The 14,128-nt window shown below is 40.4% G+C and overlaps 1 protein-coding gene across 1 annotated transcript in view; it reads left to right on the top strand.

Annotated features, from left to right (window-relative positions):
- Positions 1-1,039: 1,039 nt before the first annotated feature.
- The window catches only part of COLEC10 (collectin subfamily member 10), a 27,079-nt gene continuing 13,990 nt past the window's right edge, over positions 1,040-14,128 (top strand). Inside the window, exons 1-4 of the mRNA XM_015817387.2 lie at positions 1,040-1,057; positions 2,268-2,397; positions 10,630-10,701; positions 13,239-13,310. Of these exons, the coding sequence (XP_015672873.2) occupies positions 1,040-1,057; positions 2,268-2,397; positions 10,630-10,701; positions 13,239-13,310 (292 nt within the window). The remainder of the gene's footprint in view (positions 1,058-2,267; positions 2,398-10,629; positions 10,702-13,238; positions 13,311-14,128) is intronic.

Genomic DNA, 14,128 nt, shown 5'->3' on the forward strand with positions numbered 1-14,128 from the left:
TAGTTTTGCTTCAACATAACCACACAGTATATTCAATAAATCTTAAGATTTCAGAAAATTAATCTGGAGTTTTATTTGGATTCTCAAACTGAATGTTGACAGTCCTTGGGCAAATCTGTTGGGAGAATGTACTATTTGTATACATTCCTATCAGCTTGTGCTCATCCTGGACAGAAAATCCCCTTCCATCATGAAGCAGCAGAACAGGATTTGGGTTAGGGGGAGAATCTCTAGTACCCCCATGTAGGCAGTCTTAGCTTTACAATCACAACTGGCACCAGAATATCCAGTGCTAAGCAAGACAATTGTTAAGTGAGCTGTGCCTGATTTTATGACATTTTTGCCACTATTGTTAAGTGACTCACTGCAATTGATAAGTGAATCCTGCAGTCATTAAATGAATCTGGTTTTCCCCATTGACTTTGCTTGATGGAAGCCAACTGGGAAATTGTCACAAATGACAATCGTGTAACCCCAGGATGTTGCAATCGTCAATAATACCGATTGCCAAGTGGAAAAATTTTGATCACATGACTGTTAGGGTTGCCGCAACAGTTGTAAGTGCAAGGACCACTCATAAGTCACTTTTTTTGTGCAGTTGTAACTTTGAACTGAATGATTGTAAGTCAAGGACTAGCTGTATCATTCCACAATCATTTCCTTGCTATAATCTTCTTTCCAATACAAGCTGTCCATAGCAGACGTCGTAGAGCAGGGGTCTCCAAACTTGGCAACTTTAAGACTTGTGGACTTCAACTCCCAGAATTCCTCAGCCAGCCAGAGCTGGCTGAGGAATTCTGACAGCTGAAGTCCACAAGTCTTAAAGTTGCCATGTTTGAATACCCCTGTCTTAGAGTGAGTTATAAAGCAGGCTTACTTGGAAACAAATTTCATTATCTTAGTCCAGTGGTGGCGAACCTCTGGCACGGGTGCCAGAGGTGGCACGCAGAGCCCTCTCAGTGGGCACGTGCACCCTCGCCCCAGTCCTAGGCCTTCAGCTGGGTTTTATACAACCTTTTCACTTTAGGCCTCCGCCGCCATGTGCAAAAAAAAAAAGGTTCAATCAATCAATCAATTTCAACTTCTTGTGGGGGAAAAAAGATCTTGCAAAGTTGGAATTGATTGATTGAACTTTTTAATCCCACCCAGTCTGCCGTTACCACCGCAGCCATGCCCAGCCAATGGGCCACACCCACCCGGCACCCGATGATATGCCCAGCCAATGGGCCACACCCACCCGGCACCCGACGATGCATAAGTGGGTTTTGGGTTGCAGTTTGGGCACTCGGTCTCTAAAAGGTTCGCCATCACTGTCTTAGTCATTAATGCACAGGTAGTCCTCGACTTATGACCACAATTGAGCCCAAAATTTCTGTTGTTATGTGAGACATGGGTTAAGTGAGTTTTGCCCTATTTTACAACCTTTCTTGCCACAGTTGTTAAGTGAATCACTGCAGTTGATAAGTTAGCAACCCAGCCAATGGTGGGATTAAAATATGTGAACAACCAGTTCTCTATGTGGATGCCGTTTCCGGAAGTCCATTCTGGGCCTGGGAAACAAAAAATTAGCTACCGGTTCTGCCGAAGTGGTGCGAACTGGCTGAATCCCACCACTGAACCCAGCTGTTAAGTGAATCTGGCTTCCCCATTGACTTAGCTTGTCAGAAGGTCACAAAAGGTGACCACATGACCCTTGGACATGGCACCCATCACAAACCCAAGTCAGTTACCAAGCGTTGGAATTTTGATCACATGATCATGGGGATGCTGCAAAGGTCGTAACTGTGAAAAAACGGTCATAAGTTGTAACTTTGAATGGTCACTAAACGAACTGTTGTAAGTCGAGGACTACCTGTATTTAGAATTCAAGCTTTTTTTTTAGTATGCTTGCTCAGCAAACACAGAGAAGGAATTGGTTCTCCTGACAGCAGGCAGAGACAAAACAGAGGCAGACTTAGGCATTCAAGATCACTCTTGCAGCTCTTAAACATTTCACAGCCAACAGATAAAGTTTAATAAACAACTGTCACTGCTGCATAAATCTGCTGGACAATGCTGGATCTCAACTCTTGACTTTTTCGCTTTTCAAGCCCACATCAGTGCACACCCTAATAGGCCTCTTCAGTGCCTTTTTAAAGCTGTAATCAAAGGGAATGTTCAATTTATTTTGCTCTCCAGAGTTATATGGGAAATCTTATTTTAGCAATTATTGAGAGTGGAACAACAAAGAGCATTTCCTCTAGAGCTCAGCAGTGGAAGACATGGAGAGGCAACGGTGGAAACATGAAACTTTCTTCCTGTTGTTTCTTGTCCTGGTTCAAATATTTGGCTTAGAAGATGGCAACCGACAGACAGCCGAGATCTGTTCCACGCATACCATTTTACCTGGACCGAAAGGTGAGGCACTAGAAAGATTTCTGAGGTAAAATCACAAATGCCTTTTCTATGATTCTACTCTCTCCTTCTCTTCCTCTCCTCCTGCAAGCTCTTATGCCACAAGAAATGGAAAATAAGGTTGCCAGCTTTTCAGCTGCTTCCTGTGGTGATAATGTTGCTGAGTCGCTTATCATGTAAGCTTTCAACCTTATTTTTAGTGCAAAACCATGAAAAGGGTTATTTGTGGAGCCGTCCAACACATCTACAGGCACAAAACGAACCAGCCTAAGCTGGTTACAGGAAAATTGGAATTTTCAACTGAGGAATTATGGTATGAATTAATGAACATTTCAAACGTTAGTCACATAATTATCTGCTATTAACCACTGTATTTAAGAACCCAAATATATTCATTGATCTGGCTGCAGTCATCACCTGATGGGCCTCTAGCATTTCCTGAGTGTAGTTTTTGGCAAAGAAAACAGGTGTGCAAATGTTTTAATTTTAGGGAAGGACAGTTGTTAACCCTAGCATGTTACCTAGAATTTCTGATTATAAATTCACATTTAACAATTCTGGAAAAGATTTTGCTCTGAGTTAATGGCTATATGGGTGGATTTGGGGAGGTCCTGTACTATGAAACTTTTATGTTGCAAACAATATTGTCTTGATTACTATAGGAATAACAATAAGGCCTATGAATATAACAGAACTGGAAGGACCTTGGAGGTAGTGTCTGTCTGTGTCTGTCCGTCTGTCTATCTATCTATCTGCCACCCATCTTGCCACAGACTGAAGTGTTCAGCTGGCTGAGTGAGGCCCAACTTTGCATCCATGATATGTATAATATTATGACCGCAATTTATTACAGTTTTCCTGGAAACGTGCATTTATTGCTGATATACCGCAAAAACCACCCTATAGCAAACAATGGGTTCGCTTAATAACACAGCATTTGCTTATCAACTTCAGCTTCACTTTATGAACTTCACATTTGCTTAACAACCACCACACAAAAAAAAGTTTTAAAATTGGGATTGGTCACATGGTGACCTGCTTTATGGCTGTCACAATTTATGACCGTAATTGCAAGGCTCAGATTATGGTTGTAACTTGAGGACTACCTGTAGTATCTCTCTGATCAATGGGCGATCTCAGTGGCAATATTAGATACACTCCTGTTGTTGCAATCTGATTGTAATTGATGGAATTTGTACCCAAAGATTTCAAGCAGAGCAAACTCAGATAATTATAAACTGCTTGAAGTGGGGATTTGTCCCTAAGCTCTTCTGCAAAACATCAAGCTAGCTAAATAAACAGATTAAAACTCCAGCATTGGCATTTAAACAGAGCACGTAATTCATCAATTCTAGTAAAAGTGTATTTAACCAAAAACTTTATCTGTGAGAGTTGACAACTAAAATCCGGTGGCATGGATGATCTGATTATCTCCGCAATCCATGCTGACTTATAGCAAAATAAAAGTAAAATCTCTCTCTCAAGTAAAAGTTAGGAGTCCTAGTAACTACAGGATCATATCCCTGCGGTTACTGATTAATAATAAAAACAGTACAGTAATAAGGGCTCAAATGGAGGGTTTGAGGCTGCCCCCTGGTGGCTATGAATAAGAACTTCTAAGACTGATGAAAATAAATTGAAGGTGCATATGTGACACCATCACTTCTCCACTGTAAATTCAATCAGCTCAGCATTGTTCAGGTTATCACACAAACCTGGAAAAAAATGTTACTGTTTTTAAGAAGTATTTCAAGTACATGTGATATTAAAATCTAATTTGCATTGCACAGAACTAGAGTATTCCATTCCGATATAAAATAGGCAGTGATCCTTGTTTTTCTTCTGAAGATTTTTAAAAACAAAATCAAAAACAATCCCTCATAATAGAACAAAAAGGACACATATAAGCTTTTTCCTTCCATGTTTCTTTTGCAAGGTGAACATAATGGAAGCTTAGGCTAGCCCAGAAGTCTGCCTTCTAGTGGCATGTCTGATGTTATGCATTCCAGTATTTGCTTCTTGGTCACCTTTGCTGTCCAAGAAATACATGGGACCCTTCTCCAGCACCACAGCTCAAACAAGTCGATTTTCTTGCTTCCCTGCTTTTTCAAGGTCCAATTTTCACAGCCAAGATAGCTATGGGGAACACATTTGGTTGCCGGCCATCAAATCTGGCTCAGCTCCTGGTAACACATCAGCAAATCCTGGTCACCTGGACTTGAGGCAAATCATAAATTGCATTTGTTTCCAGGACTTTCCTTTGATCAGAGTTGGCTCTTTATGTCTTGAATAGAATCTTAACTATTTCCCAATTCATTTGATGGGAAGCAACATCTTTTCCCATAAAACCATGTGCCACACTCCTTTTCTCCATGACTATAATGCTCAAACAGACCTTGCCTTTGCTCTACAACAGCCCAACACAGCTACCTCTGAGTTATGTGACTTCAACAAATATTCAGACTGTAATTTTCCATGTCCTTGCTGAACTGCCCAAGGATATAAGGACATCCAATTGGGAAGATCTATTGATGTAATTGCACGATTGGGCCTCCACATCAAAAATGAACTGAATATTTTGGTGTGTTGGGGGGGGGGGAGGATGAGGAATAGCAACATCCAATGAAATTTAATAGAAACTTCAAAGAGATTTGAATTGAGTCTCGAGTGAAATAAGTGAAGGCATTTTGGAAGGGATGAAATGGGAGTACACTACACCAGTGTGTTGTATTTGTTGTATTTGGAGGGTTCCTCTTTCATTATTCTGACAAATGTCAATTATAAACTCCTTGACATAAGTCGGCACCTCCAAGGCCTGTTTCTTGTGGTCACTGCTGCTTTCACTGCCCATCTAATAACCATAGTTGCAGAAATTCCCTTCTGAAAAATGATACTGCCACATTCCAAATCCCTTGCTAGAAATGGAAGGACTTCAACACCACATCCTCAAACCTGGCAGAATTGCTTTCCTGTTGTCTTCCCAATCTCTCCCTTCTTCACCAGGACGTCTCATGGCCATGCTTTAAAGAAATTAGAAATCCTAAAAGCCAGAGCTCTTTCGTTACATAACTTTAATTCTGCCAACAGAGGAGCAAATTAGGTAACTTGCATTCTTTATATTTCTATAAATTCACATTGGGCAAAATGGGCTGCATTATTTTCTAGCACCAAAAAGCAACAAGGAGTTGTGTGGGATTCTGTCCCAGACTAGTAGACTACACTAATCAAGAACTTCTTTAATTGTTAAGATTTCCTTGCCCATACACTTTCAAGCATGTCTTCCATGAGGGCTAGAAACTGAAAGAAAACCAAAAACTCAATTTTCTGTCAGTCCATGTCTGTGGCCTATGTCAGCACTCAGCAGCCTAGGCAATTGTCCAGGCCGTTGGATGATGTTTGTCCTGAGGCATGCTTTGCAAAAACAAACAAAACCCAGTTTACTGCCCTGAGCAACATAGCTGCCATTTAAACTTTCAACAGTGACCCAGAGTAATGTTCTTTCAGGCCATTGTGGTTAGACTCCAGCTGTCCAATACTCCCAATGGTTGGCTCTTGACAAACCTGGAGAGAGAGACCTGCTGCTATTCTGTTTTCCTGCCAGAACCAATTCACATAACATCCTGAGCACATTACGCGGTGGGGCCAGCTTTTTTGTTATACTCAAAGATGTCCTGCCTCTAATTATCCTGCAGAAATTAAGCAACAAAGCTCTCCACAGCGTGAAATACAGGAGAAAGTTAAATCTGCCAGGGATATAGCAGATGAGAGCGTAATCGCTGCCATTAAAACAAGAGGAAAAAGTAAGTTTGCAGGAAGTGAATGATCCTAAGGCTTTACATTACAAGTAGTCCTCAGTTTATAACCAGTCATTTAGCAACCATTCAAAGTTATGACAAGGCCTCCCCATGGGTACTTACAACCAGTGCTTTTTTTGGTCATAGAATGCACTGGAACAGAGGTCCGGCATCTTTTTTCGACATATTTTCCAAGTTTTAAAAGTAACTTTTGAAAATTTGATGTTTGGTCCACAGGGACTTGAATTGCCCTGTTGAGTGTAGCAGGTCGGCAGCAAAATCATTAAAATGGTGCATGCGGGCTACTTGTGTGTCGAGTCCAATACATGCGTACTTTGTCCACACTGGTTGTGACGGCGCTGCTCGGCTTGTGGCACTGCTTGGCTTGTGATTGGTCGTGTGGTCACGCGCTGAGTGCTTACTGTGGGTGGCGACCGTTATGTTTCATTACACAACTGATGTGTGTGGGTGTGTATACAGTGATTGACTACGTGCAAAAGGTAAATTTATGTTAAGGACTGAATATATAATTTTTTAAATAAAAGATAACAAAGATGTGAGTTCTGGCACCTTTTTTCTTACCAAAAAAGCATTGCTTACAATCCTGTTCTGAAGTTCAGACAGGTGCCCCCACACACACACACACAGACACGTAACTTCATGTCAGGCACTAATCAACCAGGCTACATTTACAGCCATTTGCAGCGCCCCATGGCTGTGTGACCATATTTTATAATGGTTTTGCTCAAAACTAGCATTTTTAGGTAGTGCTCGACTTTTAACCATTTGTTCTGTGACCATTTGAAATTACAACGGCACTGAAAAAAGTGACTTATGACCATTTTCACGCTTACGACCATTGTAGCATCCCCATGGTCACGTGATCGAAATTTGGATGCTTGGCATTTGGCATGTATTTATGATGGTTGCAATCTCCCCTGGGTCAGGTGATAACCTTTCACGACTTTTTGACAAGCAAGGTCGTTGAATGAAGTGGATTCACTTAATGAATGAAGCTAACTTAATGAAGTGGATTCACTTAAGGCAGGATAAAAACAAAGTATGGAAACTAATCAATGAGAGAAGCAACCTGGAATTAAGGAGAAACTTCCTAACAGTGAGAATAATCAACCAGTGGAACATCTTGCCTTCAGAAGTTGTGAATGCTCCAACACTGAAAGAGATGGGACAGCCATTTGGCTGAAAAGATATAGGGTCTCCTGCTTGAGCAGGGGTTGGACTAGAAGATCTCCAAGGTCCCTTCCAGCTCTATTCTGATTGAATTGCAGTGATTCACTTAACAACTGTGGCAAGCAATATCAAAAAACTGTATAAAACTCACTTAACAGTTGTCTTGATTAGCAAGAGACATTTTGGGCCTAATTATGGTTGTAAGTCAAGGACTATCTAAGGTCCATTTGTGAGTTAAACTAGGTGCTATATTCAAATGATATGCTAAATTTGATTAGTATATGGGTAATAATATATGGAACAGTCATGGTGACACTGAGGTGTGTTGCCTGATGATGTAAATGCACAGGTACTTTAGTTTTAGATTAAGAACCCAAATGTTTAACAGCATATTTTAGACTTTGTGCTGCAACAGTAAATATGGATCTGAAAATTGATGTATCGAAGGCCAATGGAGCTGTGTTTTACAGGAAAGATGAAGTGGATGAATGAATATTATACAAAAATGGCAAAAATTAAAATGGATGAATTTGTATACTATAGTAGAATGTTTCCTGTTGATTGAAAACAGAAGGAGAAATTCTAAGATGTGCAAATGCTAGTAAAAGGCAATGGTAATGTGTGGCCCATTAAGAGGCATGAGACAGACATATAGGTACAAAACACATGCAATAAAATGATTGTGAATAAGATCAGGCTTCTGCCTATTTTGTTACAAGGAAGTGAGAACTGGAATTAGGGATGAATTACTTCTAAATTTGGTCAAACAACCCAAGATAGGGTTAAGAACGAATGAGTGCTGAAGTAATGTGGACGGAATACAAAGGGGACACTTAAGTGGGTTGCTTACACAAAGAGAATGAATGAAGACTGAACCACAAACTACCGTATATTTAAAGGAGTGTGAATAGGGAAAAGAGGGAAAGGGGAAAAGAAGGAAAGTTGAGAGATGAGAAATGCCACAAAGAAGAGGGAGTCAAGCTATTCTCCAAGGTGCCTGAAGGCAGGACAAGAAGCAACGGATGCAAACTAACCAAAGCGAGAAGCAACCTAGAACTAAGGAGAAATTTCCTGACAGAACAATTAATCAGTGGAACAACTTGCCTCCAGAAGTTGTGAATGCTCCAACACTGGAAGTTTTTAAGAAGAGATTGGACAACCCTTTGTCTGAGATGGGTATAGGGTTTCTTCCCGGAGCATGGGGTTGGACTAGAAGACCTCCACGGTCCCTTCCAACTCTATTATTCTGAAATTTAAAGGAAAATGGCCTTGTATTAAATCAGTGTATAAATATAATGAATCAAGGATGGTTTGCAAGGACAAAAGATCTGGAGAGGTATAATGACTGTCATTAAATCTGGATTTTTGGCTTGCTCTTTCTTACTCCTTTTCTGCATTTTGCATAACATTGCCTTCCTTAATAGAGGATAGGATTATGGTTAGGTATATGTTATGAGAAAAAAGAAACTCTCAACTCCAAAAATTATTCCAGGTGCTTGAACCATAAAATCTACAATTCAAAATCAGTTCAAGGTGGAGTTGTCAACCCTACCTTCAGTGTTAGGTGTAACTGATATCAGATTACATGTTACCTTTAAGGAGAAAGGACATCATTATACCAAGAACAAAACAAATTGCCATTTAGCTATAGATCTGTTGAACTCAGTGGAGTATAAAACTGATCAAATCAGAATTGACTTGTACTATTGTAAAAGGGATAATAGTGGTATCCATGTACTTTCCCATACCATAATTTGCCAAGCCTGTCAAAAAAATAACCAGTTTTTTTTTTAATTTTGTAAACATCACAACATAGAACACCACAAGAGGGCAGCAAGGTGCAAATCTTGGTACATTTTTTCATGATGTATCTTATTTAACAGCTGAATATTTAAGGAAATGGACTTTCATCCAGCTTAGTTCAAAGGGGTTTGTGCTATGATTGATCCCAGAGCAGAAAGGCTAGGGTGTGGTTTAATGGTACCCTAGTTTTCCAAAGAAGCTATAATCACTCAGACGATACATCCTGTTGAGCCATAAACTGGGTTTATGTACCAAAATGTTCTGTATGGAGGATTTTGTTGTGGTACAAAAATCCTTCTGGATCGGCCCTCCAATATATGCATCCCACTTACCAACCTACCTACCTACCTCATTTTAGAAGGCCATCACAGGCCTCATCTTCCCTAGTTTATTATTATTATCCCAGAGAAGATCACAGCAACAACAGGAATTACAACAAGATAGGCAAATTTCATGTTCAGCACAAGACTTTAAATCTATGGCCATCAACTTAGTTCTTTAAAATCTGAAGTTTCTTTCAATCATTGCAAGTCATTGACTTTATGGAACAAAAACAACCTGAGTTAAATAGCTAAAAGTCAAATCTGTGGGGGAAGAATGTACACAAATACCAGTCATTTTTGTTCCCATGGATACCAGCACTGGACACACTCCCTGTTCCCCTTGATTTTAATGATAAATTCTTCAAAGTGTGTGCGTTTCCTTTTAAAGACAGCTGGCCTGCCGCTAAGGCAGCATTTCCAAGCTTGAACGAGTTTCAGATATGTGAACCTCAACTCCCAGAATTCTTAGCAAAGGCCATGCCGGCTGGAGAATTCTGGGAATTGGAGTCTACAAATTTGGACGTTACCAGCCTTGGAAAACTACCACTCTAGTATAATCGATGTTTGTATTTACAGAAATATATTTGGGCTACAGATAGATTGAGTTTGGCATTGAGTAAGGACATGAAACAGCATTATCTATTTTCTCTTCTGGCAAATTGATGTTTTGACCACTTCTCCCAGCTTTCTGAAAGAATGCCGAGGACAGACTCCCAACATTTGACATAGATTTAGTATCCTAAATATGAGAGTGGTGATGAAGATACGGGTGCTTGACTATGTATCCCAAAGTAATGTTGTTTCAAGTATATTTTCTCTACTTGTATACAAATTCCCAAGGAAGTATCAGGTTCCCTGGTCGGTTTTAAGAAAAGATTGGACAACCATTTGTCTGAAATGGTATAGGGTTTCCTCCTTCAGCAGTGGGTTGGACTAGAAGACCTCCAAGGTCCCTCTCAATTCTGTTATTCTGTAATTCGGGTATTATGAAGGACCAGGCATATCAAAACATAGGAGTTGAGCCAACAGATGTCATATCTTCAAAAATAAAATCAGATCAGCCTTTCCTAAACTTTTTTTTGTTACTGATGACATCTCTCCTTCCTTTATGTTTCTGTTTGAAGGAGATGAAGGCGAAAAGGGAGATCAAGGAGAAATGGGAAAAACTGGAAAAGTTGGACCCACAGGATCCAAAGGTAAAACAATTTATAGTGTTCTCTTTACAGTTGAAAACATAGGAATGGTCCCTTACTACTTCAGAGTTATACACTGGCTACAGGCATAACCTGGTTCTGAATGAACCCAAACGAGGTGGATTGGGACAAGGCAGTAAGCCCTAAAAAACATCAGGTTTATCCAAGTTTATTTTTTAATAATCACAATGCAGCCATTAAGCTTTCAGCTAATCTGGTTAAGTGTATAGCATATTCCATAAATTATTTTTACACTCTGACAAGCTTCTCTTGTTTCTTAATCACAGGAGGAAAGGAACTATTCAAAAGGAAGCTTACAAAGAAAATTATTCAGAGTATTACTTTTCTTTTAATTGTGTGACCTTGAGTCAGTGTTGGTGACTTCTTGGACTAGTTTCTGCAGTTTTAGCAATATTTCAGAAATGGGTTGATTGATCGATTGATATAGCCATCTATCTCACAAATATGACTCTAGCGGTTTGTAATAAAATATATATAAACAAATAAAACACATAATATAAAATAAAACTCCACAGCAGCCAAGCATCATAAAATAACCATCAACAAAGCTAAGAGATAGAATCTTATCACTCTTCCAAGGCTTCAGGCCTGGGCAAAACCCAAGTTTTCAGGGCCTTGCGAAAGGCCAGCAAGATCGGGGCTAACCTAATTTCAGGGAGAATTATGTTCCACAAGGTAGTTGCCATAGTAGAAAAGGCCCTCCTCTTGGGTCCCACCAGCTGACCCTCCTTAGCTGATGGCATCCACAGCATGGTCCTCTTGCCAGACCAAATGGGATGGAATGTAGCAGAAGGAGTAGCAAAAGCTGGGGTGGAGTCAAAAGTGGGATCAGCCTACAATCCCTACGTAGTCACAAGCAGATTAAGTGTAACCTCCCTTGAATTCCATTCCATCAAACTCTAAGCAGGTGCCCACTGTTAGTTGGAAAGATTCTATGCATAAGCTGTTTAGCAATAAATCAGTTTAATTGGACCTTCACATGTGGATCTGGTCTTTTGCGCCTGACTAGAATAGAAGCAATTGGGGAGAGATGTTCCTGTTATTAGGTCAGTCAGAGGCCCCTGAGACCGGCTGTGCAGATGGCATTTTAGGAGGATGCCAAAATGCAAAGAAAACTCCTAACTGCTACTTTTGGAAGTAGCTGTATCTTTTCCCAGAATGCAGAGGAATCAAAGCCAAAGTATTGTACTGCTCTATTTATTACCCTCTGAAGCATCAACAGTTTGCCCCAAATACTGGTTGCTGGGAAACAAAATGGAAGGGGACTGTCAATCTGAGTTCAAACTTGTGAGCTTCCCAGGTGTATCTAGTTGTCACTGTGTGCTGGTCTATATTAGGGTTTAATCCAGCTGAGTTCTTTGTAGGTTCTTAATTGCTCCACTGACATGCTTATCTTACTCCATCAGTGTATGAGAATAACACCGAGGGAGTTGCATATACATCTAATGAGGGTTTTTTTTCTTAGTCATCATTTAAGAATATTTTTTTTCAGACCAGAACATAACTCCTACAAGCATCTCAGCAGGGAGTTTTGAGTGATGCAGATAAGCTTGGAAATGTCATGTTGTTGTTTTTTATAAGAGTGCAAAGAAAGGGAGACACAGCCATCTGCTACCTGACAGCTCAGCATGGTACATTAATGGAGACAAATCAAAGTCAAACTCTCTTCAAAAGAGGCTTCATTCTGTTGGAATGGACAAAAAAATAAGCATATGCAATACCTTTTAAGTGGAGTAGCAAAGAGTATGTGACAATTTTTTTTTTAAAAAAAACCTGGGTACTTGGAAAAGGTGCTATCCTAGTCCTATGTGATAAACAGTTGAGGGAGCTAAGTGTGTCTAGCCCAGCGGTTCTCAACCTATGGGTCGCGACCCCATTTGGGGTCGATCGACCATTTCATGGGGGTCGCCAAGCAAGGCTGTCCGCCATTTTTTCCCCTTTTCCGGCGGGTGCCTTACCTCCCTTGAGCTGGGCCAGCTGGTGGTCGGCCTGCTCCGTCTCTGCCGCTTGCCAGCTACGCCTCGGCCAGTGCAGGGGGCGGAATCACGCATGCGCGGTGCTCCCGGGCAGGGAAAGTCCTCGACTTACGACCGGTTGGGTAGTCCTCGACTTACGACCGGTTTAATCCTCGACTTACGACCGGTTTAGTCCTCGACTTACAACCGGTTTAGTCCTCGACTTACGACCGGCTGGGGGTCGCGGCATTAAAAAGGTTGAGAACCACTGGTCTAGCCTATCAAAGAGAAGGATTAAGGGAGATATGATAACTGTCTTCCAGTAGTAGAGGGGCTATCACAGAGAAGAAGGGATTATTTCTCCAAAGCACCAGAGGGCAAGACAAGAAGTAATTGGTTTAGTTCTAGGGTGGTTAAAGAAAAATCCACCCAGAACTAAGGAGAACTTTTCTGACAGTGAGAATAATTAATCATTGGAATTAACATGCAGTATCTTAAAATACAATTAAATTGTACTCTGCGACTCAATGAAACAAACTCCTATTTACTGTATTTCCAATTCAGGAGACAAAGGAACAATTGGAGATATTGGTGAACAAGGAATGATAGGTAAAATTGGACCAATTGGCAGAAAAGGTAAGTATTAATTGATCACACCTCTTCACAGGATGGTAAACCTCAGTATAAAATCATTAAACACCTGCTATTTATGTTTCCAAATGAAACCAAAGGCTTTTATTTCCAAAACACAAGTACTGTTATTTTATGCTTCCCATTCCGTGGCTACCAACATGAACCCATTCAGACTCTTTTGGTATTGTCTATGTTTTTGGAAAAGCTCTTCATAACCACACATTTCAATTTCCTCAACAATGCTTTCTGCTGAGTTCATTATAATTTAGGGTCCACACAATGTAATACAAGAGCAAAGAATATGGAAGAAGGGGAAAAAAATAACTAAAGGGCTGTTCTTTATAAATATATAAAGCATGCAAATGACCAACTGTCTGCAAGGAGTATAAATCCTTCCATTCCTCACCATCCAGTCAGAGCTGAAGAAGCTTCTTGGATGAGAAGCAAAACGTCTTCAAAGAAAAACAAGGAAGTCCAATTGCCTCCTGAAAAAGCACCTTTGGGATTTCATTGTATATTTTCCTTGCAAAACTCTTCTACCTTAGAAATACTCTTTGCAATGCCCTGCATGTCTGAGATCTCCCCACAGATTTCCAATAATGTTTAAATCCAGGGATTGTGAAAGCCATTCCAAAATTTTATGTACCTTCCTTGTGAAAATGTCATGGTTGATTTGAAAGCAAATTTCAGGTTTTTGTTTGTTTAAATGCCCTGCCTCTTTTCAGTTTCATTTTCTTCACCAGCTGTGGGAGATGCATGAGTAATGCTAATCAGACTGGGGAGGGGGGGGATCAAAAATAAGAATGGAAATACTGAGCTGG

The sequence above is a fragment of the Protobothrops mucrosquamatus genome, unplaced genomic scaffold, assembly GCF_001527695.2.
Source record: "Protobothrops mucrosquamatus isolate PMUCROS unplaced genomic scaffold, P.Mucros_1.0 scaffold583, whole genome shotgun sequence".
Taxonomy (NCBI): Eukaryota; Metazoa; Chordata; class Lepidosauria; order Squamata; family Viperidae; genus Protobothrops; species Protobothrops mucrosquamatus.